The sequence below is a fragment of the Nomascus leucogenys genome, chromosome 2 (assembly GCF_006542625.1).
Source record: "Nomascus leucogenys isolate Asia chromosome 2, Asia_NLE_v1, whole genome shotgun sequence".
Classification (NCBI taxonomy): domain Eukaryota; kingdom Metazoa; phylum Chordata; class Mammalia; order Primates; family Hylobatidae; genus Nomascus; species Nomascus leucogenys.
Window position 1 is genome coordinate 150,284,924 of NC_044382.1, and position 26,139 is coordinate 150,311,062.

General features: G+C 46.4%; 1 protein-coding gene across 1 annotated transcript in view; it reads left to right on the forward strand.

Annotated features, from left to right (window-relative positions):
• Positions 1-119: 119 nt before the first annotated feature.
• Positions 120-26,139, forward strand: part of DNAAF1 (dynein axonemal assembly factor 1) — a 33,224-nt gene continuing 7,204 nt past the window's right edge. Inside the window, exons 1-9 of the mRNA XM_030819413.1 lie at positions 120-341; positions 3,769-3,904; positions 5,014-5,105; positions 9,314-9,535; positions 10,316-10,482; positions 14,587-14,708; positions 20,372-20,538; positions 24,437-24,631; positions 24,788-25,090. Coding sequence (XP_030675273.1) covers positions 218-341; positions 3,769-3,904; positions 5,014-5,105; positions 9,314-9,535; positions 10,316-10,482; positions 14,587-14,708; positions 20,372-20,538; positions 24,437-24,631; positions 24,788-25,090 — 1,528 coding nt within the window. The 5' untranslated portion in view covers positions 120-217. The remainder of the gene's footprint in view (positions 342-3,768; positions 3,905-5,013; positions 5,106-9,313; positions 9,536-10,315; positions 10,483-14,586; positions 14,709-20,371; positions 20,539-24,436; positions 24,632-24,787; positions 25,091-26,139) is intronic.

Sequence of the window (26,139 nt, forward strand, 5' to 3'; positions counted from 1 at the left end):
CACCCCCTGCGCCCCAGCGCGCTGGCCAGCCCCGAGTGCGCATGCGCGGCGGTTGCCTTGGCGACCGGGGAAGCGTTGGGCTGCAAAGACAAGGGCGCCAGCGGCTGGGCGAAGAAGGAAAGAGGGGAGTCTCTGGCTGGGCCGGGGCCGTAGCGACGTCCGACGCGAACCTGGGTCCCCCAAAAGCTGCGGGGCGTTCGGTGTCGCCGAAGTAAACATGCACCCTGAGCCCTCGGAGCCTGCGGCAGGTGGTGCAGCAGAGCTGGATTGCGCGCAGGAGCCCGGCGTGGAGGAGTCTGCAGGTGACCACGGGAGCGCAGGCCGAGGGGGCTGCAAGGATGGTGCCGACTGCCCCCAAGGGAGGGCGGTGGGCGAGGGGCCGACACGTCTAGGCGCTCCAGCCCCCTTCCCACACCACGTATCCTATCTTCACAGCCAAATAACAATAATAATAATGGTAGCAAACAACGCTCTGCACTAGGGGCTTCTCTCGCCATTTCGTACTGAAGAGGAAACAGATACTTAAGAGGTTAAAAAACTTGCACCAAACAGATAACCCTCGGCTAGTCAGTGACAGAACAGACTCGGCCGGGCGCGGTGGCTCACTCTTGTAATTCCAGCACTTTGGGAGGCCGAGGCGGGCGGATCATCATCAGGTCAGTCAGGAGTTCCAGACCAGCCTGGCCAACATAGTGAAACCCTGTCTCTACTAAAAATACAAAAAATGAGCTGGGCGTGGTGGCGGGAGCCTGTAGTCTCAGCTACTTGGGAGGCTGAGGCAGGAGAATCGCTTGAACCCGGGAGGCGGAGGTTGCAGTGAGTCAAGATCTCACCATTGCACTCCAGCCCGGGCAACAGTGGGAGACTCCGTCTCAAACAAACAAACAAACAAAACCCACCAGACTCAGGCCCAGACATTCTGGGTCTCCAGACCCCCAGCCCTTACCCACCAGGCCATTCTCCCTACTCCCAACTGTGATGCTTTAAGTGTGTCCCTTTATTGCTATCACTATGTAAGATCAAAGGCTTTCTACCCCTCCAGACTGCATGTTGTGTGAGGGCAAGACATCCTGATTGAATTTGGAGTCTAGTCCAGTGCCTGACCTAGGGTAGGGAGTACAAATGAAGAGTTGCTGGTTCTGGAGTCAGTGTGTGATCCCCTCACCAAAGTTTGCCAGAATGGACTTGAAAGATAACCTTCATGGCCAGGCGCAGTGGCTCACGCCTGTAATCCCAGCACTTTGGGAGGCAGAGGCAGGTGGGTCACCTAAGGTCAGGAGTTCGAGACCAGTCTGGCCAACATATCGAAACCCTGTCTTTGCTAAAAACACAAAAATTAGCAGGGCATGGTGACGTGCTCCTGTAATACCAGTTACTTGGGAGGCTAAGGCAGAAGAATTCCCTGAACCCGGGAGGCAGAGGTTGCAGCGAGCCAAGTGGGAGGCTGAGGCTGCAGTGAGCCAAGATCACACCACTGCACCCCAGCCTGGGCAATGGAGCAAGGCTCCGTCTCAGAAAAAAAAAAAAAAAGGAAGGCAGGCTGGCTTCAGCTTCTGCTCCCAATGGACTTGGTGCCCTAAAGGAAACCTTTTAGTGATTAGACTTAAAAACCACTTGATTTGTGTTCCAGTTTCTGAACCCAGGCAACAAATAAACCAGCTGATTTGTGTTCCAGGCAACAAATATATCTTAAGCATCAACTGTCCAGATGAACCTTGTATGAGGAGCTATAGGGAACTAGCATTGCTCAGTGGAAAGACACTGGTCTTGGAGCCATTGACACTGGGTTCAGTTTGAGGCTCAGCATAAAGCTGGCCAGCTTTATGGCTGTTTGTCCAGAGCTTAACTTCTCGGAGCCTTAGTCTCCTCATCTGTAAGCTGGGATAATTATACAGGAGTATATGGAGAGAATTATAATTAAATGTCCCAGCATATAGTGGGCCATTATTAAATGGTAGCTCTTGTTAATTACATATCAATATTTATATATTGAGCGCATATTCTTTATTTTTTCCACAGACATTTATCTGTTGCTTCCTGTGGCTGGGCATTCTATGCAAAATTGATGAGTTTAAGAACCCGTCCCCACACACACAGCCTTTAGTCTTGTTCAATAGACCACACAAAGAAAGCAGCAGACAACAGCTCTTAAAGTTAAGTGCAGTTGAACTGGCCAATTTTGAATGACCTTTACAAAAATTATTCATTTGAATGTGCTTATGTTATTTTTATCAAAGATATTCTCACTATTTTTGTTTCTTTTCATGTGATTTTCCTTTTGATGATTTTTTTTTTAAGGGATGGAATCTCACTATGTTACCCAGGCTAGATCTTCCTACCTCAGCCTCCTGAGTAGCTTGGACTACAGGCTTGCTCCACTACACCTGGCTTGAGAAATTTTTTAAAAGACAAAAGAACAAAGAACACTAAAACAAATACTCATGTTTTGTCAGCAATAACTGAAAATGAGTAACATTTTATCATATTTACTTGAAGTCTTTTAATTAAAGAAATAAGCCCCCCCCCAAAAAAATAAATAAAAATAAATAAGGCTGGGCACAGTGGTTCACGCCTGTAATTCCAGCACTTTGGAAGGCCAAGGCGGGCGGGTCACCTGAGGTCAGGAGTTCGAGGCCAGCCTGGCCAACATGGGGAAACCCCGACTCTACTAAAAATACAAAAAAATTATCTGGGCATGGTGACAGGCACCGGTAATCCTAGCTACTTGGGAGGCTGAGGCATGAGAATCGCTTGCACCCGGGAGGCGGAGGTTGCAGTGAGCTGAGATCCTGCCACTGCACTCCAACCTGGGGGATAGACCAAGACGGTCTCCAAAAAAAAAAAAAAAGAAATAAAACATTTCACATAAGGTTGGTGTTCCTTTTGTCCCCCGTACCCCACCCCATTTCTATTCCCATTCCTTTCCTCCCTTGTCCAGAATTGTATATGGATTCTTGCAAGCATTTCTCTATACATGTATGCCCTGAAACAGTATATAGCATTGGTTTGCATATTTTTAATTTATATATGGTATCCTGTGCTTTTTGTGAAACTTGCCTTTTTTACTCCATATACGTTTCTGAGAATTATCCCTATGGATAGATGTAGTCCTACTGCGTTCTTCTCAAAGGCAGAAAAGCAAGTCATTGTTTTATGTAACCAGCCCCTATGGATGGACATTTACGTTGTTAACAGTTTTTGGCTTTTATAAAAAATGCAGAAACAAATCTCTTTGTCCATGTTTTCTTGTGCACCCGTACAAGAGTTTTTATAGAGGATCTACCTAGAACTGAAATTTACATAGTCTTTGCCAGTGCTTTAAAAATTGTTACACATTTAAAGATTACTGTTCTCTCTCTCTCTCGCTCGCTCGCTCGCTCTTTTTTTTTTTTTGGTGAGACGGGGTCTCACTTTGTTGCCCAGGCTGGAGTGCAGTGGTGTCAACACAGCTCACTGCAGCCTTGACTTCCCAAGCTCGAGTGATCAACCTGCCTCAGCCCCACAAGTAGCTGGGACTACAGGCACGCACCACTACATCTGGGGTTTTGCCATGTTGCTCAGGCTTGTCTCAAACACCTGGGCTCAAGCAATCTACCTGCCTCAGCCTCCCAAAGAGCTGGGATTACAGGCCTGAGCCACTATACTCAGCCAATACAGAATACTGGTGTTCTATACTAAAAGTGGATGGTCATTAACCAAGCTGAAGTTGGGAGATATTTTTTGGTATATATATTGGTCTCTACAGACCTGATCTCTTTTATTTTACAGAAATTAATGATCCTAAGGAAATATGTGTGGGTTCTTCTGACACATCCTACCAAAGCCAGCAGAAACAGAGTGGTGATAATGGGTCAGGTGGTCACTTCGCACACCCAAGAGAAGACAGGGAAGATCAGGGCCCCAGGTATGTGGGCATACTCCTAATTAGTGCACATTTATGGAGTAAGGTAGATGGCGTAATCACCCCCTTGTACGCTTAAGGAAATAGAGGCTGGTAGAGATTGAATTGCCTGCCTGGTATCTGAGAATGGAGTGAGGATGGCACTGCCTCTGCCACACAGCTGAGCGCACATTCTATTAAACTTTAATGCTAGACCTGCAGAGAGGAACAGCAGTAGTTCCTGATGACACCATTTAAAGTATTTTTATTAGAACATACAATGCAATTTTTAGGCCAGGCGCAGTGGCTCATGCCTGTAATCCCAGCACTTTGGGAAGCTGAGGCAGGCGAATCACAAGGTCAGGAGTTCGAGACGGGCCTGGACAATATGGTGAAACCCCATCTCTACTAAAAATACAAAAAATTAGCTGGGCATATTGGCGGGCGCCTGTAATCCCAGCTACTCGGGAGGCTGAGGCAGGAGGATCCCTTGAACCTGGGAGGCGAAGGTTGCAGTGAGCCGAGATCATACCACTGCACTCCAGCCCGGGTGACAGAGTGAGACTCCATCTCAAAAAAAAAAAAAAAAAAAAGAACATACATTGCAATTTTTAAGAATGCTGAAAATAGGCCAACCATGTGGCTCTTGCCTGTAATCTCAGTACTTTGGGAGGCCGAGGTGGGTGGATCACCTGAGGTCAGGAGCTCAAGACCAGCCTGACCAACGTGGTGAAACCCCCTCTCTACTAAAAATACAAAAATTAGCCAGGCGTGGTGGTGCATGCCCGTAATCCCAGCTACTCGGGAGGCTGAGGCGGGAGAATCGCTTGAACCTCAGAGGCCAAGGTTGCAGTGAGCTGAGATTGTGTCATTACACTCCAGCCTGGGCAATAAAGTGAGACTCCGTCTCAAAAAAAAATGCTGAAAATAATATTGGATGAGGCCCTAAGATCTATACAAAAAAGAAGAAGAAAAAGAAACGGAGAAAGAGAAAAAGAAGAACTTAAAATAGGTATCAGGGATATAGGATGTTATAGAATTTTGGGCAGGAATGGATGTGGTAAAGAACTGTGAGAATATATTTTACAGCTGACAATTTGCAATAAGCTTATTCATATTTTCCATTTTAACAGAATGACTAAAAGTTCCCTGCAAAAACTCTGCAAGCAGCACAAGCTTTATATTACCCCAGCATTGAATGATACACTGTATTTACACTTTAAAGGTAAGGACCTAAGAGAGGAAGTGCTTCACGTCAGGTGGAAAGATTCTGTCTAGCGGTATAAAAAATTACTTGCAGGGATCATCTTTAGTTCTCAGAATGTATCTAAGCAGGAAATTTCAAAGTTTAGTGAAGATTTATGGAAAAGGAATAACATTTATTTCAAGAAAAAGTCTTGCCTGACCAGTTTACAAAGGATCCACTGGCTATGGGAATACCAAGGAAACACATTATCTTTTATTGTTGTTTCCTAAGGATTTTTTTTTCCTTTCTTTTTTTTTTTTTTTTTTGAGATGGGTCTTGCTCTGTTGCCCAAGCTGAAGTGCAGTGGTGCAATCTCTGCTCACTGCAACCTCTGTCTCCAGGTTCAAGCAATTCTCCTACCTCAGCCTCCTGAGTAGCTGGGTTACAGGTGCCCACCACCACGCCTTGCTAATTTTGTTATTTTTAGTAAAGGCGGGGTTTTGCCACGTTCCCCATTCTGGTCTCAAACTCCTGAGCTCAGTCGATCCAGCTGCCTCAGCCTCCCAAAGTGCTGGGCTTACAAGTGTGAGCCACTGCACGCAGCCAGGACTTTAATTTTTCATACCAGAAAGTTAGTTTGTAAGTACTGTGGGGTTGGGAGGTATACGTTGGGAAGGATTGCAGCTTGATGTGGGAAACAAATGATGAGGATATTTGGGTGCCTCTTAGAATGGAGAGGCATGAGCAGGAGCCAGGGTTGAAGGCAGTATCACGTATCAGTGGAAGCTCAGGTTCATAGGGCTTTTCCCAGCCTGAGGGCTTCCAGTCTGTGCCGATGGGGTGACCAGCTTGCTCATCAGTCCTCTCATTGTTCATTTGTTTCTTCAGTAGCTGCTTGCCGAGAGTCTACTGTGTGCCCAGCACTGCTCAGTGCTGAAAATGCACAGAGGGAACCGGCAAAGGTGCCTTTGGTGTGTTGGGGGGATGGGAGCGGGTATTATGAGGCCAGTGCCATGCTAGGGAGACGCCCAAAGGGATCCAGGATCACAAATGCCTTAAGGGGTCGGAACGACTCCTATGGGTCTCCTCACCTCCACTTTTGCCCATTCCAAAATTCCCCACCCAGCCTCCAAGTATAGCAGTGAGTAAGATGATGTAGGAGGACAGACTGCCGGGGGAATGATACTTAAGAGGCGAGAAGGAAAAAGGAACCAGTAAGTTTGACTGAGTAGAGACAGAGAGGTAGAAGAGCTAGGAGAGAGAGGTGCCCATATTAATTATCTATTGCTACATAATTAACTGCCCTGAAACTTAGCAACTTCAACTCATGATCTCACCCAGTTTCTGAGGGCCTGGAACTCGGGAGTCATTAGCTGGGCAATTCTGGCTCAGGGTCTCTCATGAGGCTGTAGCCAGACTGTCAGCACAGCCTCACTCATTTGATGGCTTGACAGGGGCTGGAGAATCCACTTCCAGGCTCTAGGCCTCAGACCCTCATAGCTGTCAGCCAGAGGCCTTCATTTCTCACCACATGAGCCTCGCCATGGCAGCTGGCTTCCCTCACAGCAAGTTACCCAAGAAAGGAAGCAAGGCCAAGACAAAAGTGGAGGTGACACTTCATCACTCCATTGTATGCTGTTGGTGTCAGGATCCACTCCTGTCTTACTGGGTCGCTAACATGAAGGCATTGACACTAGGAGGGTGATCCAGAAAGCCTGAGGAGGAAGCTGGGAAAGGGGCGCAGGGCCCATGGGCCAGATGCCTGGGAATGGTCAAGGGCTAAGAGGACTGACAATAGCATGTAGCAGTTAGGATCTTAGGGAGACTTTAGCCAGGGGGTTACAGTGATGGTGGGATCCATGGGCGAGCAGCGAGTTGGAAATGGCTTGAACAGCAAAGAGGGAGGAGATGGGTTGAGAGCTAGAGCAAAAACCAGGGAGAAAAACCTGCATGACAGAAACCCAAGAGGACAAATAATCCAGTTTCTTCAACAAAAAATTGCAATGGAGGAAAGAGAGAGAGACACACACACAAACACTCTAGGTTAAAAGTGACTTAAGGCCCAGCATGGTGGTTCATGCCTTTGATCTCAGCAATGTGGGAGGCCGAGGCAGGCAGATTAGGAGTTTGAGACCAGTCTGGCCAACACGGTGAAACCCCATCTCTACTAAAAATACAAAAAGAAATTAGCCAGATGTGGTGGTGCATGCCTGTAATCCTAGTTACTTGGGAGGCTGAGGCAGGAGAATCACTTGAACCCAGGAGGCGGGTTGCAGTGAGCCAAGATTGTGCCACTGCACTCCAGCCTAGGCGACAGAGCACAATTCTGTCTCAAAAAAAAAAAAAAAGTTGGCCAGGCGCGGTGGCTCACACCTGTAATCCCAGCACTTTGGGAGGCCAAGGCAGATCATCTGAGGTAAGGAGTTCGAGACCAACCTGGCCAACACGGTGAAACCCCATCTCTACTAAAAATACAAAAATTAGCCAGGTGTGACAGCGGGTGCCTGTAATCCCAGCTACTCAGGAGGCTGAGGCAGGAGAATCGCTTGAACCCAGGAGGTGTAGGTTGCAGTGAGCCGAAATTGTGCGATTGCACTCCAGCCTGGGCGACAGAGCCAGACTCTGTCTCAAAAAAAAAAGTGACTTAAGAGACATCCACTAATTACAAGGTTTGGACCTTATTTGTATGTTGATTCAGACAGTAAACAGTTTGGAAAAAAAGACAACAAAGAAATGTGACCAGTTACTGGCTGTTTGATGACTTTGAGGAACAGTTGTTTAGACATCACAATGGTGTTGTGGCTATGTTAAAGACAAAAAAAAAAAAAGTTCCTATCTTTTATAGATACTGACTACAGCATAAAGACCTTGGAGCAGCATGACAAATATTTCCTGCTGTAAAAATTTTTGTGGAGAGGGTTTGCGAGAAGGGAGAGCATCAGGAAGAATAGCTAATGGATGCTGGGCTTAGTACCTAGGTGATGGGATGACCTATGCAGCAAACCACATGGCACACATTTACCTATGCCACAAACCAGCACATATGGCACAGGAACCCATCAACTTAAAATAAAACTTGAAGAAATAAAATAATCAAAATTTTTGTGGAAAATATAGGATTTTGAAAAGTCTATCTGTACAACGCCTATGTTTAAGTATATTCTATAACTATTTTAAATATTACATATGCTTATAGTAAGCTTGGAAGGCGAGAGAGAAAAATGAAAACAGATTATCTGTTGGCAGGAACATGGGTGCACTTCTTTTTATTTTGCTCACCACTGATATTAAAGTTTTTTAATAAAAACTTATTCAGGCAACAAATTAAAGAAATTTAAAAAGTGTTGGTAATAGTAGGTAAAGGCATGAATTACACATCGATGATGAGTTACTAAAGGAAGCTAAAAGATTTGTTTTCCTAACTCTAAATTTGGCTCATAAAACTGAAAAAGAGAACAAAACAAGGCCCACAGTTTGCACTAGGGTCAGGCCTGGTGGGGACATTTTCATGGCAGGGTTACCCCCACTGCACCACCACCTCCACCCACTCCCCACCATGAAGGCAGCAGTAGGCTCCACCCTCCCAGGTGGGTGATTCCAGCAGAAAGACTACCAGTCTTTTCAGCAAGACCCCCTAGGATTCATCAAAGTTGGTCTTGCTTGGCTAAGTGTGGCCACCGCCGAATGAGTCACCATGACTCTGATAGGCTGCCCAGAGAGCCATCAGGTGATATTAGGAAAAGGATAGTTCCTCCAAGAAAAGTTGTTACTGGAGGAAGGAGGTGTGGATGCCAGTTAGGCAGGTGTCTTAGTCCATTTTGAGCTGCTGTAATAAGATACCATAGCCTGGGTGGCTTGTAAACAACAAAAATGTATTTCTCACAGTTCTGGAGGCTGGGAAGTCCAAGGTCAAGGTACTGGCAGATTTGGTGACTGGTGAAAGCCTGCTTTTTTATTCTCAGATGGCACTTTCTTGCTGTATCCTCATGGGGTGAAGATGGCAAAGGAGCTCTCTGGAGCCTCATTTATGAGGCCAATCCCATTCCTGAGGGTTCTTCTCTCATGACCTTATCACCTCCCAAAAGTCCCACCTCCTAATACCGTCACATTAGGGGTTAGGATTTCAATGTATAAATTTGGAAGGGACACAGGCATTCAGCCCATAATAGTAGGCAAAAACAATGGTAACCATGACCCCTCTGTCCTGTGAGTAGGAGCTTAATTCCCACGTGCTTCCTTCTTGTTAGGTTTTGATCGCATTGAGAACCTGGAAGAGTACACAGGGCTGCGCTGTCTCTGGCTGCAGAGCAACGGAATACAGAAAATCGAAAACCTGGAGGCCCAAACCGAGTTGCGTTGCCTCTTCTTGCAAATGAACTTGCTCCATAAAATTGAGAACTTGGAACCTTTGCAGAAACTGAATACTCTTAACCTCAGTAACAATTACATCAAGACCATTGAAAACCTCTGTAAGGGTACCCAGCAAGCAGTGTGTCTATTTGCCATATGTCCATCACTTTCCCCTGAGGGAGGCTCTAAGATTTTACATTACGGGCAAGAAGTGTTTTTTTTTTTTTTTTTTTTTTTTTTTTTTTGAGACGGAGTCTTGCTATGTTGCCCAGGCTGGAGTGCAGTGGTGCCATCTCGGCTCACTGCAAGTTCCACCTCCCGGGTTCACGCCATTCTCCTGCCTCAGCCTCCTGAGTAGCTGGGACTACAGGCGCCCACCACCACACCCAGCTAATTTTTTGTAGTTTTAGTAGAGACGGTTTCACCGTGTTAGCCAGGATGGTGTCGATCTCCTGACCTCGTGATCTGCACGCCTCGGTGTCTCAAAGTGCTGGGATTACAGGCGTGAGCCACCGTGCGCAGCCAAGAAGTGTTTTTGGTTTTGTTTCGCTTTGCTTCTTTTTGAGATGGGGTCTTGCACTGTCACCCAGGCTGAAATGCAGTGGTGCAGTTATAGCTCACTGCAGCCTTGACCTCCTGGTCTCAAGCGATCCTCCCACGTCAGCCTCCCAGGTAGCTGAGAGCACAGGCATGTGCCACGAGACCTGGCAAGTTTTTCTACTTTTTGTAGACATGGGGTCTCACTATGTTGCCCAGGCTGGTTTCAAACCTCCTGGGCTCAAAAGATTCTCCTGCCTTAGCCTCCCAAAGTGCTGGGATTAGAGGTATGAACCACTGCGCCTGGCCCTAGAAGCATTTTTATGCCTTTGTTTTTGACTTCTGCTGGCCTTACCTTCCAGCCTTCCTCCCAGTCCTGAACACGCTGCAGATGGCCCACAATCACCTGGAGACCGTGGAGGACATTCAGCATCTACAAGAGTGTTTGAGGCTTTCTGTCCTTGACCTTTCGCACAACAGGCTGAGCGACCCAGAGATCCTGAGCATTCTGGAAAGCATGCCCGATTTGGTAAAAACAAAAACAAAAACAATGAAAAAGCACCACAGGAAACCGCTTCTATTATTTTTATCAAATATCAAGTCTTTTTTGTCTTTCCTCTCCTTCCTGCCTTCCTTCCCTTTTTCACACTTTTCCCCTTTGTGTTTTTAGCTGGAGTATCTGAAATGCCAGATGTCGTATTATTTTACCCACAAATAGTTCAGTGTGTACCTCTAACAGATAAGGACTGTTTTTTTTTGAGATGGAGTCTCACTCTTGTTGCTCAGGTTAGAGTGCTGTGGCACGAACTCTGCCCACTGCAACATCTGCCTCCGGGTTCAAGGAGTTCTCCTGCCTCAGCATCCCGGGTAGCTGGGATTTCAGGTGCCTGCCACCACACCCAGCTAATTTTTCTATTCTTAGTAGATTCAGGGTTTCATCGTGTTATCCAGGCTGGTCTTGAATTCCTGACCTTAAGTGATCCACCCACCTCAACCTCCCAAAGTGCTGAGATTACAGGCATGAGCCATCGCACCCAGCCACCACTCAATTAATTTTTCAAGGAAACCAGGTCCTCTGTCTGGTGTTACCCACATTCTGGATTTAGCTGACTGCATCCTTGTGGTGCCACTCAACATGTTCTGCTGGCCCTGGTATTTCCTGTAAAATGATATTGGAGCCAGAGGCTGGATGGTATCCAGGCTCAATATTTCACCTTGAGGTGTGCCAGGTCCTTCCACTGCCGGCTCCTCACATCAGGGAGCGTGCGATGCCTGCTTGCTTCTCCTTTTGTTGTTTTGAGATCCACTAGTGGGTTCAGATGTTGTCAGCCTGGTCCAGCCATTATGAAGTTCCATGTCAGTCCTTCTCTCAGTTATTTTAGCAGTCACTGATGAACATTGCCTAGATCAATTATTTAATGAGGATTCACACAACGACAACTTTCCAGTTCTCTCACTCTCTCAGCATCTGTTAGCTAGAATGCTTCTACACTTCTACAAAGAGCTTTCATTCACCAACTAGTAGTTCATGCAGTTCATGCAGAAAAGGCCAGGATCAATGTTTGGCCCTTTTATTTATCATTTTTCTTTTCTTTTCTTTTCTTTTCTTTTCTTTTCTTTTCCTTTCCTTTCTTTTCTTTTCTTTCCTTTCCCTTTCTTTCTTTCTTTTCTCTCTCTCTCTCTCTCTCTATCTCTCCCTCTCTCTCTCTCTCTCTTCTTTCTTTCTTTCTTTTTTTTTTGAGACAGGGTCTTGCTCTATCACCCAGGCTGGAGTGCACTGGTATAATCATGGCTCAACCTTCCAGGCTCAAGTGATCCTCCCACCTTAGCCTCCCAAGTAGCTGGGAGCACAGGTGCGCACCACCACATCCGGCTAATTTTTATATTTTTTGTAGAGACGGGGTTTTGCCATATTGCTTGGGCTGGTTAAGTATCAATTTTCGGTAAAATGAATTGAGACCCTAGCAACCTCTCATGGTGGCAATGAAACCTGTCTTTTTTTCAGTATCATTATGAATGTGTACATTTATATATACAGTATTTGACATGATTTAACTCTTGCTATCACTTTAATTTTTCATGTTCAAATTTTCCCATCCAGGTGAGGTACAGTGGCCCACACCTGTAATCCCAGCACTCTGGGAGGCCCAGGTGGGCAGATCACTTGAGGACAGGAGTTTGAGACCAGCCTGGTCAACATGGCAAAACCCCATCCCTACTAACAATACAAAAATTAGCTGGGCATGGTGGTTCACGTCTGCCATCTCAGCTGCTTGGGAGGCTGAGGCATGAGAATTGCTTGAACCCAGGAGGCATTGCAGTGAGCCGAGATCTGGCCACTGCACTCCAGACAGAATGTGACACTGTCTCAAAAAAAAAAAAGCAAATTCCCATCCTTTGGGCTTGAGAACCCTTCAAGTTGCTTCCCATGTCCTTTTGAGTCCTCTCTAGTAGCCTTGGATGGCTTCCTTGCTTCTTAGCGTCTATGTGTTGTCGTGTGTACTAGGAAAAATAATACTAAAACTAGCACACAAAACCCTTGAGTTTATTGTGTACCGCTTAGGGCATTGATAAACAAGGAGAAAAGTGAGTCAACTGGAAGCAAATCAAGTTCAGGAACAATCTGTAGCGTGTACTATCAAAAGACTAGTTTAGAACTGCAGCGCATGGTGAGAATAGAAAGCTCTATTATATTATAATCCCCCCGTTTGTTCGTTTTTGTTTTGGCTGGGGTTGCCGTAAGTACCAGGTGGCTTAACCAATAGAAATTTATTTTCTGATGCCGGGGCGTGGTGACTCACGCCTGTAATCCCAGCACTTTGGGAGGCCAAGGGGGGTAGATCACGAGGTCAGGAGACCCAGACCATCCTGGCTAACACGGTGAAACCCCATCTCTACTAAAAGTACAAAAAATTAGCTGGACACGGTGGCGGGCGCCTGTAGTCCCAGCTACTCAGGAGGCTGAGGCAGGAGAATGGCATGAACCCAGGAGACAGAGCTTGCAGTGAGCCGAGATTGCACCACTGCACTCCAGCCTGGGCAACAGAGCAAGACTTTCCGTCTCAAAAAAAAAGAAATGTATTTTCTCATAATTCTGGAGACAGAGAGTCAAGAGCAAGGTATGGGCAGGGCTGGGTTATCCTGAGGCTTCTCCTTGGCTGGTAGGTCTTCTCCCTCGGTCCTCACACGGTCCCTCCCTCTGTGCTGTGTGTTCTCTGTGTCCTACTCTCTTCTTCTAAGGACACTGGTCAGATTGGATTAGGGCCCACCCTAATGGGCTCGTTTCAACTTCATCACGGCTTTGAAAGTCTTATCTCCAAATACAGTCACATTCTGAGGTGCTGAGGGTTCGGACTTTAACATGTGAATTTTGATTAGGACACAGTTTAGCCCAGAATGAAAGCAGGTTGCTTTGTATTAATAGTTGTTTCATGACTGCTTTTAAATCCTCCCCACACTGTGTACCCCTTTATTGCTGCCTGGGTGTATTGCTCTCACCACCCCACCCTGTGCAGAGTAAGTCACTTGAAAATGGAGCAAGAATGGTAAAGACAGCATAAGAATGAAGTTTGGGAAATGCTAAACTCATTTATGATATCTTCAGCAAAGAAACACTTTAGATATGAAAAATATTCCATCAGTTTAGGCAAACAGATTTTGAAATGGTTCACCCTCATGCTGCCTTAAGCGTCCAACTTCTTTTTTTTCTTTTCTTCTCTTTTTTTTTTTTTTTTGAGATTAGGCAGTGGCATAATCTCGGCTCACTACAGCCTCCACCTCCTGGGTTCAAGTGATTCTTCTGCCTCAGACCTGTGTGTAGCCGGGATTACAGGTGCTCACCACCACGCCCGGCTAATTTTTGTATTTTTAGTAGAGATGGGGTTTCACCATGTTGGCCAGGCTGGTCTCAAACCCCTGACCTCAAGTGAACCACCCACCTCAGCCTCCCAAAGTGCTGGGATTACAGGAGTGAGCCACCGCACCCAGCCCCCCTAAACATTAAACTTCTTTGAGTTTCTTAAGGCAGTAGAGGAGGCAACAGTATTTAAAGATGGGGGAGGATGGCAGGTCGGATTGCTGAACCCCTTCCTCCTCCCTGATCCTAAGTGACAGCAAGGAGAGCTGTAAGCTGAGGGAGAAGGGCCCTCCATCCTGCGGCACTCAGCAGGGGTAAGCGGGCACTCCCCATCCTTTCCCTTAGTCACTGCTGCTTCTCTGTCTAGCGGCTGTCTGCGTTTTTGTGAAATGGATCCTGGCTGGGAAGAAAAGAAAACAATCAATTAGGCAGAGATTCATTTCAGTAAAAGAGGTTGGGTAGCAAAACTAATATAATCAACTGCACTCAGAAAAAGTCTCAGGAAATGTTTTCCAATATTGTTCTGGAGGGACAATGAGATCTAAGATCTGAAGTTCAAGGGGAAGAAAGGGCTGCTGGATGATCTAGACAGCTCTGATAGTGTGAGAGCGATGGAAACCTTCCAATTTCTCCCATCAATTCACCAGGACGGGATACTGGCGCTTCTATTTTGCTCAAAAAATAGATTTTGTTCATTTATTCTTAGTGCACAGCACATATAAAATAATTCAGTCGCATCTTTCAGTAATCATTTTGGTTCTGCTTGTCTTCTTGCAGTGTGTACTGAATTTGATGGGAAACCCGGTTATCAGACACATTCCTAATTATAGAAGGACAGTCACTGTACGACTAAAGCACTTAACATACCTGGATGATAGACCAGTGTTTCCAAAGGACAGGTAAGAAGAGAAAAGCCTTCTGATCACATTTTAATATTTAGTAGTTGACCATGCTTAATATTAAACTTTTTAAATTTCTGATTCTTGAGCAATTTCACATATCAAAAATGTTCTTTGGAAATAGGCTTGATGGCTACATAATTAACTATAATGGGAATCTGAGCACTTGTTCATAGATTTTTATATTCCTTTGATAAGTATCTTTGTATCAGTCGTTTACCTCTTTGCTGATGAGTTCCTTGGAATGGAATTTTTCGAGTAGTATCACTGCATTGAAGAAAGTGGTTTCGGACTTTGTGAAAACTCTTACAAATATTTTCTAGTTGTTTTCCAGAGAGTTTGTACCAATTTACAACCTCACATAACATAACCATGAAAAGAAATCTTTGCCAAGTTAGTTGATGGGTGAAGATAGTACCCCATTGTTTTAAATTGCCATTTTTGGATAATTGATGAAGTTGGGCATTTTTTTCATTGTTATTGGACACTTATATTTCCTCCTTTATGAATATTCTGTCGGTGACTTTTTCCAAGTTTCTTCCTGAAGTGCTTTTCTTACCGATTTGTAAGAGCTTCTTTCATATTAGGAACATCGTACCCTGGACTGCCATGTTTATCGTCACTGCTTTTATCTGTGTTTTTAACTTACTTTTAAATTTAGATCAATTTGGTAATTCTAATTAGAATAAAATGTCAGTCATATGGGCTACTTGACGAGAAGTACAATCTGAATTTTGCATTATACAACATTTAAAATAAATCTAGCTTGTAATGTGTTTTTAAACTCACAAATTTAAATCAAACTAACAAATATTTCAAATAGAGCTTCCACTTTAGCCAGGGAAGCAAACCAGGGCGGGGCGTTGTGGCTCACGTCTGTAATCCCAGCTACTCGGGAGGCTGAGGAGGAGAATGGCATAAACCCGGGAGGCGGAGCTTGCAGTGAGCTGAGATCGCGCCGGTGCACTCCAGGCTGGGCGACAGAGCGAGACTCCGTCTCAAAAAAAAAGAAAAAAAAAAGAAAACTAGAAGACCTGCTCCTGGGAGGTTCAACAGAAATTGACCCAGCTCCCTGGGTCCCAGGCCTGGGGGTGGTAAGGACAGGGAGAGCAGCCAGTGTGCAGGGGCCTGACTCCCAAGCCAGCTCTGCAGCCACGAGCTACATTACAACCTTGGGGAGCTCCCTAACCTCCCTGGGCGCACGTTCCTCATCTGCAGCGTGGGGATGAGAATACTGTGGCCACAGGGTCCTTGTGAGTGCCTGTGAGCAACATGCGGGACTCGGAGCAGGTGCTGGGCTTCTAGGAGTGAACCACTGGGAACAGCTGCCACTGAAGATTCCGCTCCCACCCCCGGGGCCATGCTGAGGAAAGTAACATGGATGTTAGCAATAGGAGCCACCGCCCTTTACACCATAGCCCAAGACTCCAGCTCAGGAGTCAGATTAACCTGGCTTGAGTCTTTTTTTAGAGACAGGGTTGCACTCTGTCACCCAGGCAGGAGTGCAGTGGCGCGATCACTGCAGCCTCCAACTCCTGGGTTCACACAAGCCTCCCAAGTAACTGCGATTACAGGCGTGCACCACCAAACCCAGCTAATTTTTAAGTTTTTTGTAGAGATGGGGGTCTCACTATGTTGCCAAGGCCGGTCTCAAATTTCTGGCCTCAAGTGATCCTCCTGCCTTGGCCTCCCAAAGCCTCACAGGCATGAGCTACCACACTCCTGGCGTTGAGCCTTAATCCAACCACTGACTAACTGTTTGACACTGGGCACCTGCTGTCATCTAGGATGCAGCAGGTATCTGCTCACCTGTCATTTTATTAGAGCACTCTCCATGACCTATCTAAATAGTACCTTCTCCACTTGATGTCTCTTCGGCCTGACTTAATTTCCTCTTAGGACACATCAGTCTCTGACATATACTCATTTCTTTGTTTAGGATCTGTCTTCCCCGACTAAAAGGGCTACTCTAACAGAAATCAGCTCTTACATTCACTGCTGGGTCCCCAGCCTCTAGAACGGTGCCTGGCACTTAGCAGGCAACAGATAGGCCTTTGCTGGCTGTCTGCTCTGAGATAAAAGGGTCTGAAGTTTTCTCACTGTGTGGTAAATGGACTGGAACATGGTTTATTCTCCTTGGCATATTCTGTCTCAGTGACTCATGGTCTTTCTCTGCTATAGTATGCTTAGCAACACCCTGTCCGACTATTTCCAAACACCTGTACCTTTGATTTTACAGCAGCGATCTGCTTCTTCAGGTAAGCCTCCTGTTTTTAAACCACCAGACTTTGTTTTTCAAATAACAACTTTGTTGAGGCATAATTCACATACCATACAGTTTACGTATTTAAAGTGTACAATGTGGCTGGATGTGGTGGCTCACGCCTGTAATCCCAGCACGTTGGGGGGCCGGGGCGGGCGGATCACGAGGTCAAGAGATGGAGACCATCCTGGCCAACATGGTGAAACCTCATCTCTACTAAAAATACAAAAATTAGCCGGGCGTGGTGGTGGGTGCCTGTAGTGCCAGCTACTTGGGAGGCTGAGGCAAGAGAATCACTTGAACCTGGGAGGTGGAGGTTGCAGTGAGTCGAGATCACGCCGCTGCACTCCAGCCTGGGTGACAGTGCGAGAGTGTCTCAAAACAACAACAACAACAAAAAAGGAAACACCATCCCCATTAGCAGCCAACCCCCTGTTTCTCCCTCCCTGAAGGCCTTGGCAGCCGCTCCTCTGCTTTCCCTCTCTGTTGATTTGCCCGTTCTGGACATTTCATATAAATGGAGTCACCCACCATGTGGCCTTTTGTTTCTTTCACTCAGCGTCATGTTGTCAGGGTTCATCTGCGATGCAGCGTGTTCCATCCAGTACTTCATTCCTTTTTATTGCCAAAGGATACTGCATTTTGACACACTACATTGTATTAGTCCATCAACTTTCAGAAATTAGGGTTGTTTTCACTTTTTGCCTGTTGTGAACAATGAAGTTTTTGTGTGGACAGCTGTTGTCTTCTCCTGGGTATGTATCTAGGAGTGAAATTTCTGGGTCATACAGGGACTTCATGTTTAATTTTTGAGGAGACAGCACCTGGTTTTCCAAAGTAGCTGCACCATTTTACATCCCCATCAGCAGTGTAGGAGGGTTCCAATTTTCCCATATCCTCACCAACACTTCTGGTTGCCTTTCTCTCTCTCTCTTTTTTTTTTTTTTTTTTTTTTTTTAAGTCGGAGTCACACCCTGTCACCCAGGCTGGAGTGCAGTGGTGAGATCTCAGCTCACTGCAACCTCTGCCTCCCAGGTTCAAGTGATTCTCCTGCCTCAGCCTCCCTAGTAGCTGGGATTACAGGCAACCGCCACCACGCCCAGCTAATTTTTCTATTTTTAGTAGATAAGGGGTTTCACCATGTTGGCCAGGATAGTCTCAATCTCTTGACCTCGTGATCCACCTGCCTAGGCCTCCCGAAGTGCTGGGATTACAGGCGTGAGCCACCGTGCCCGGCCCTGTCTTCTTATTTCTCATCCCCTGGATGGTATGAAGTGGTGTCTCATTGTGGTTTCCATCTGCTTTTCCCTGGTAGATGATGTTGAGCATGTTTCATGTACTTACTGTCAGTTTTTATATCCTCTTTGGAGAAATGCCTGTTCGGTTTCTTTGCTGATTTTTTAAAAATTAATAGGCTTCTTTTCTTTTTTTTCTTTTTTTTTTTTTTGAGACAGCGTTTCGCTCTGTCACCCAGGCTGGAGTGTAGTGGTGCAGTCATGATTCACTGCAGCCTTGACCTCCTGGGCTCAAGCAACCCTCCCACCTCTCAGCCTCCTGAGTAGCTGGGACTGCAGGTGTGCACCAACATGCCTGGCTAGTTTTTGTGCTTTTTGTAGAGACGGGGTCTTGCCATGTTGCCCAGGCTGGCCTGGAACTCCTGGGCTCAAGCAGTCTGCCCACCTTGGCCTCCCAGAGTGCTGAGATTACAGGCATGAGCCACTGCACCTGGCCTAGACTTTATTTTCAGAGCAGTTTTAGATTTACTGAAAAATTGAGCAGAAAGTAGACAGAGTTTCCATATACCACCTACCCTCACTGTTTCTCCTATTTGTAACGTCTTACATTCGTGTGGTACGTTTGTGACAAGTGATCAACCAATGCTGATACCTTATTATTGACTGAAGTCCATCATTTCTTTAGGGCTCACACTTGGTGTCGCACATTGTATGGGTTTGGACAAAGGTATCATGTCATGTATCCCCCATCACAGTATCTCACAGAATAGTTTTACTGCCCTCAAACCCTCTGTGCTCTGCTTGTTCATCCCTCCTACCTCCTCAGCCCCAACTCCTGGCAACACTGATCTTTTTGCTGTCTCCATGGTTTTGTCTTATCTAGAAAGTCACATAGCTGGAATCATACAGCATAAAGCCTTTATGGACTGGCTTCTTTCAATTAGCAAGGAAGTTAGGCTTCTCCCATGACTTTGTGTGGTTTGACAGGTTGTTTCTTTTCATTGCTGAGTGATATTCCGCCGTCTGGGTGTGCCAGAGTTTGTTTATCCATTCACCTACTAAAAGACATCTTGGTCACTTCTAGTTTTTGCCAATTAGAATAAAACTGCTGTAAACGTCCATGTGCAGGTTTGCGTGTGGACATAAGTCTTCAACTCATTTGGGTAAATACTTAGGAGCACAATTGCTGGATCATATGGTGAGAGTATTTTTAGTCCTGTAGGAATCCGCCACACCATTTTTCAAAGTGGCTGTACCATTTTGCATTCCCACCAGGAACAGGGGAGCGTTCCCGGCACTCCACATCCTCGTTAGCACAGCGTTGCCAGTGTTTTGGATTTTAGCCATCTTATAGCCATATCATGTTATCTTATTGTTCTAATTGGCATTTCCCCGAGGATACGTGATGTGGAGCATCTTTTCACAGGCTTATTTGCCATCTGTATATCTTTTTTGGTGAGGTATCCTGATCGTTTGCCCAGTTTTTTATTGGGTTGTTTCCTTATCTTTGAATTTTAAAAGTTCTTTGTATGTTTTGGATCCAAGCCCTTTCCCAGTTATCTTTTTTTGCAAATATTTTCTCCTAGTCTGTAGCCTGCCTTTTCATTTTTTAGAAGTTTGCTCATTTTGAAATTGTGTCATCTTTTTATTAATGAGTTGAGGCTTATTTATATTTTCCAGGTACAAGACCCTTATCAAATGTATGATTTGCAATATCTTCTCACATTCTTTGAGTTGTCTTTTTGCTTTTTTTTGGTAGAGACAGGGTTTCACTATGTTGCCCAGGGTGATCTTGAACTCCTGGGCTCAAGTGATCCTCCAACTTTGGCCTCCAAAGTGCTAGGATTACAGGCATGAGCCACTGTGCCCTGCTGGTTTTTTAAATAATACTTTGTTTATGGTATCCTCTGCAGGACAACAATTTTTAATTTTGATGGAGTCCGATTTCTCAATTTTTCCTCTTGTCACTTGTGCTTTTGGTGGCATATCTAAGAAGGTTGTGCAGACCATTCCACCTTAAATAATAAAATTTACATGTGGAACTTTTATCCTTGCAGTCACATGTCTGATGCTCACTTTGCTTTGATTTTGAAGAAAATGAGCAAGTTGATCAGACAGTGTATGTTTGCAGTTCACCTCCCCTATTTATGTTTCTTTGTAAACAGAGCTTGTGCGGAGGCCTGGGCTAGGGGAGGGTACGCAGCTGAAAAGGAGGAGAGACAGCAGTGGGAAAGCAGGGAGCGGAAGAAGATCACGGACAGCATTGAAGCCTTGGCCATGATCAAGCGGCGGGCAGAGGAGAGGAGAAGACAGAGAGAGAGTCAAGAGAGAGGTATGTGCTCAGCCAATGACAACAGCCCCAGAGTTCCTTTGAGATTAGGTGAGTCTAAGCTGTCAAACCCAGTCTTTAATCTTGGGAAATTTTTTTTTTTTTTTTTTAGGCAGAGTCTCGCTCTGTTGCTGAGGTTGCGAGGTTGGAGTGCAGCAGCATGATCTTGGCTACTGCAACTTCTGTCTCCCGGGTTCAAGCAATTCTCGTGCCTCAGCCTCCCCAGAGCCGGGATTACAAGCACATACCACCATGCCTGGCTAATTTTTGTATTTTTAGTAGAGATGGGGTTTCACCATGTTGTCCAGGCTCGTCTTGAACTCCTGGCTTCAAGTGATTTGCCTGCCTTGGCTTCCCAAAGTGCTGGGATTACAGGCGTGAGCCACTGTGCCCAGCCTTGGATTTTCTTTTTTCTTTTTTTTTTTTTGGTGGGGACAGGATCTTACTGTGTTGCCCAGGCTAGAGTGCAGTGGCACAGTCTTGGCTCACTGCAGCCTCCAACTTAGGTGATCCTCTCACCTCAGCTTCCTAAGTGGCTGGGACTACAGGTGTGCACCACCATGCTTAGCTAATTTAAAAAAATTTTTTTCTGTAGAGATGGGGTCTTACTATGTTGCCCAGGCTGGTCTCAAACTCCTGGGCTCAAGTGCTTCACCCACCTTGGCTTCCCAAAGTGCTGGGATTATAGGTGGGAGCTGCTGCACCTGGCCAGGGATTTTTTTAAAACCATTTCCTCACAACCTGCAGATCTATCTGCACTTGGCCTCACCCACCTGCCAGCACTAGCGAGAACCTCGAACAGTGATGAGCTGTTTCAAACCACTTTTACTGATTGAAACAGTTTTTCAAAATAAATGATGTATTAGTTTTCTGTGGCTGCTGAAAGTAGGAAGACTCAAATAGGTTGTTTTCTTCTACCACACTCTCAACACTCAGCACACTGTGGTCACGAAATGTGCAGGGTGTCCCCATACCCACCAATTGTCTGACACCAGCCGGGTGTCCTACAATTCATTTCCATCCTGACACTAACCCCACAAGTGATGGGCAACAGTCCTGCAAGATTGCTCTCCACTTCCAATGCCAACTGCGAGTCTCAGGGTGTCGCCTGGACTTCTAACAGAATGGCTATAAAATTAGGGTTCCCATGACCCTCTCTTTGGGTTTGATAATTTGCTATGATGGCTCACAGAACTCCAGAGAACACTTATATTTTCTAGGTTATTATATTAATAAAGGATAAAATAAGGAATGCAGATGAATAGCAAGATGAAGTGGAGCTTACGGAAGGGCCTGTGGGAAGGGGCAGAGTTTCATACCCTCTCTGGCCACAGCCCACTCCAGGTACCTCCAGTGTTCAGCAACTTGGAAGCTCTCTGAACCCCGCAGTTCACGGGGTTTTCCAGAAGCTTCAGCACGTGGGCATGATGGGTGATTAACTCCATTTCCAGCCCCTCAGCCCTCTCTGAAGGACGAGGGTGGGGCTGAAAGCTCCAAGCCTCTCATCATGGCTTGGTCTCTCTGCTCCAGAAGCCACCCCACCCCCAAGAGCCGCCCCATTCGAACAGAAGATGTGCCTGTCACTCTGGATGAAGGTCTTAGGAGCTCTGTGGCAGGAACTGGGGTTGAAGACCAAATCTTAGAACAGAAGAGCCTCCTAGCACCCCATCTACAGGGGTTTTAGAAGCTCTGTTTCAGAGATCTATGGATCTTGTAATTTCACAGCTGCCACAACAAATTACCACAAAATTAGTGGCTTAAAAGAATACAAATCTGGCTGGGCGCAGTGGCTCACGCCTGTAATGCCAGCACTTTGGGCTGCTGAGGCGGGTGGATCACCTGAGGTAAGGAGTTGGAGACCAGCCTGAACAACATGGAGAAACCCCGTCTCTAAAAATAGAAAAAATTAGCTGGGCGTGGTGGCACATGCCTATAATCCCAGCTGCTTGGGAGGCTGAGGCAGGAGACTTGCTTGAACCTAGGAGGCGGAGGTTGCGGCGAGCCGAGATTGCGCCATCGCACTCCAGCCTGGGCGACAAGAGCAAAACTCCATTTCAAAAAAAAAAAAAACAAAAAAACACAAATCTGTTCCTTATTGCAGTTCTGTGGGTCAGAAGCCCAAAATGGGTTTCACTAAGCTAAAATCGAGGTGTCTCAGGGTTGTGCTCCTTCTGGGGGCCCCAGGGGAGAACCCGCTTCCTTGCCTTTCTCACCTCGTAGAGGCCGCCTGCATTTCCTGGCTCGTGGCCCCTTCTTCCAACTTCCACGCCAGCAGTGTGGCATCTTCCAGCCTCGTTCTGGCTCTCACACTCCTGCCTCCCTATTCTGAGGGCTCTTGTGATTCTTTTGAGCCTGCCTGGATAACCCAGGACAATTTCCTGATCTCAGGGTTCTAGATCCTAATCACATCTGCACAGTCCCTTTGTCTGTCTAAGGTAACATATTCATATTCTAAGATTAAGGTGTGAACATCTTTGACTAATATTTTTATTTTTTTTTTAGAGACAGGGCCTTGCTATGTTGGCCAAGCTGGTCTCGAACTCCTGGCCTCAAGCAATCCTCCCGCATCGGCCTCCCAAACTGCTGGGATTACAGACGTGAGCCACTGCACCTGGCCACACATGCATTTTTATATAAAAATGGCAGAAATACATTGCTTCCTGTCTAGTCTTTTGAATTAGCATACTATAACTGTTTTCCATCCAATAGACTTTTTCTTATTACATATATTTTGTCTTTTCCCAACTTTTTGTTTTGAAATGTTAAAAATTTTCAGAAAAGCTGAAAGAATAGTAAAACGGATAGCCGTATGTCTGCATTTATTAATACATTCTGTGGTTTTTCATAATTTGCTACACATTTGCCACACACACATACACACACACACACACTCTTTGCTTTTCCCCTGAACCATTTGAAGATAAAGGCAAACGTCACAGCCGTTAAACCCCCAGTGCTTCAGCGTGCATCTCCTAAGAACTTCCTGCGTTCTGTTTTCTTGATGGCTGTGACCTGTTCCATTAAAGGGCTGTGCTCGGCAGTGCCTTCCGTGGGCATTTGGCTCCCATTATTATCCATTATAAATAACACTAATGAACATCCCTCAAGGATAATTCTTTTTTTTTTTTTTTGACAGAGTCTCACTCCGTCACCCAGACTGGAATGCGGTGACTCACTGCAACCTCTGTCTCCTGGGTTCAAGCGCTTCTCTTGCCTCAGTTTCTCTAGTAGCTGGGATTATAGGCATGTGCCACCACCCCGCCCAACTATTATTTTTTTTTTTTGTTTTTTTTGTATTTTTTTTTTTTTTTAGTAGAGATGAGGTTTCACCATGTCTGTCAGGCTGGTCTTGAACTCCTGACGTCAAATGATCCACCTGCCTGGGCCTCCCAAAATGCTGGGATTACAAGCATGAGCTACCATGCCCAGCCCCTCAAGAACACTTTTTAAACTATGTTCCTTATTTATTTACTATTTTTTTTGGAGACAGAGTCTCGCTCTATCTCCCATGCTGGAGTGCAGTGGTGTGATCTTGGCCCACTGCAGCCTCCATCTCCCAGGTTCAAGCGATTCTCCTGCCTCAGTCTCTTGAGTAGCTGGGACTACAGGCACTTGCCACCACATCTGGCTAATTTTTTGTATTTTTAGCGGAGATGGGGTTTTGTCATGTTGGCCAGCCTGGTTTTGAACTGGCCTCAAGTGATCCACCCTCCTTGGCCTCCCAAAGTGCTGGGATTACAGGTGCGAGCCACCGTGCCCAGCCCCTCAAGGACACTTTTTTAACTGTGTTCTTGACCTTTTCCCTGGTCTCAGAAGTTTGCTGTGAGCCCTTGATGTATGCACAAACACCCTTGTCCTCCCAGGACACTCCCACATTCACCTTTGCCTTTTCTGCCATTAGGGGAGATGACATCTTCAGATGATGGTGAGAACGTGCCCGCCAGTGCGGAAGGCAAGGAGGAGGCTCCTGGGGACAGAGAAACAAGGCAGAAGATGGAGCTATTTGTTAAGGAAAGCTTTGAGGCCAAGGACGAGCTCTACCCAGAAAAGCCAAGTGGAGAGGAGCCGCCTGTGGAGGCTAAAGGAGAGGATGGAGGTCGAGAGCCAGAGGGGACCCTCCCAGCGGAGGTCCCACCACCCCCGCCACCTGTGGAGGTTAAAGGAGAAGGTGGAGATCAAGAGCCGGAGGGGACCCTCCCAGCTGAGACCCTGCTACTGTCACCGCCTGTAGAGGCTCAAGGAGAGGATGGAGGTGGAGAGCCAGAGGGTACCCTCCCAGCTGAGACCCTGCTACTGTCGCTGCCTGTGGAGGTTAAAGGAGACGATGGAGATCAAGAGCCAGAGGGGACCCTCCCAGCTGAGACCCTGCTACTGTCACTGCCTGTAGAGGCTCAAGGAGAGGATGGAGGTGGAGAGCCAGAGGGGACCCTCCCAGCTGAGACCCTGCTACTGTCGCCGCCTGTGGAGGTTAAAGGAGAGGATGGAGATCGAGAGCCGGAGGGGACCGTCCCAGCTGAGGCCCCGCCACTGCTGCCCCTGGGAGCTGCCAGAGAAGGTAATGTGAGCGGAGACACACACAGACACACACGCATCTCAGGGAGCCCCAGCCTTTGACTCGCGTCTCTGGGACCTGGGGCCTGAGTTTCACTTCTTCTGTATTGCTGTTTCTAGAAGATAATGGACACTAGTTATCTTGTTATCTGGAACAGGGCTGCCCAACAGAAATGGAACAGGAGCCACTACTAGATTCTCTAATAGCTCTATTTAAAAAAGTAAAAGGAAATTTGGGAGGCCAAGGCAGAAGGACTGATTGAGGCCAGGAGTTTCAGACCAGCCTCGGAAACATAGTGAGACCTCATCCCTACCAAAACTACAAAAATTAGCTGGGAATGGTGGTGTGCCCCTGTAGTCCCAGCTACTCAGGAGGCTGAGGCAAGAGGATTGCTTGAGCCCCAGAGGTTGAGGCTGCAGTGAGCCAAGATTGCGCCACTGCACTCCAGCCTGGGTGACAGAGTGAGACCCTCCCTCAAAAAAATTAATTAATTAAAATTTAAAAAGTAAAAAGAAACAGTAAAACTATTAATGACATATTTGATTTAATGCAATATATAAAAAATATAATCATGTTAACCTGGAATCAATATAAAAGTTATCAACGAGCTATTTTACTTTTTTCAAAAATTAAGTCATCAAAATCCAGTACTTATTGACATGGCGAAACGGTAACTTTTTAGTGGTGAAAGGTAGGCCATTCATCTCTGACGTAAACGAAGCCCCGAGAGCAATGGACGGATCAGAGCACAGGACCCAAGGATACAGCCCGGGGGAAGAGTAGGGGCAGGCCCTGCGAGGTGGCTCACGCATGTAATCCCAGCACTGTGGGAGGCTGAGGCAGGCGGATTGCTTGAGGCCAGGAGTTCGAGACCAGCCTGGCCAACATAGTGAGAAGCCCCGTTCCCCGCAACCCCCAAGCCTCTACAAAGAACAATAAATTAGCTGGGCATAGTGGTGACCACTTGTAGTCCCAGCTACTTGGGAGCTGAGGTGGGAGGGGTAGGGTAGGGGAGGTCGAGGCTGCAGTGAGCTGAGATCGCACCACTGTAC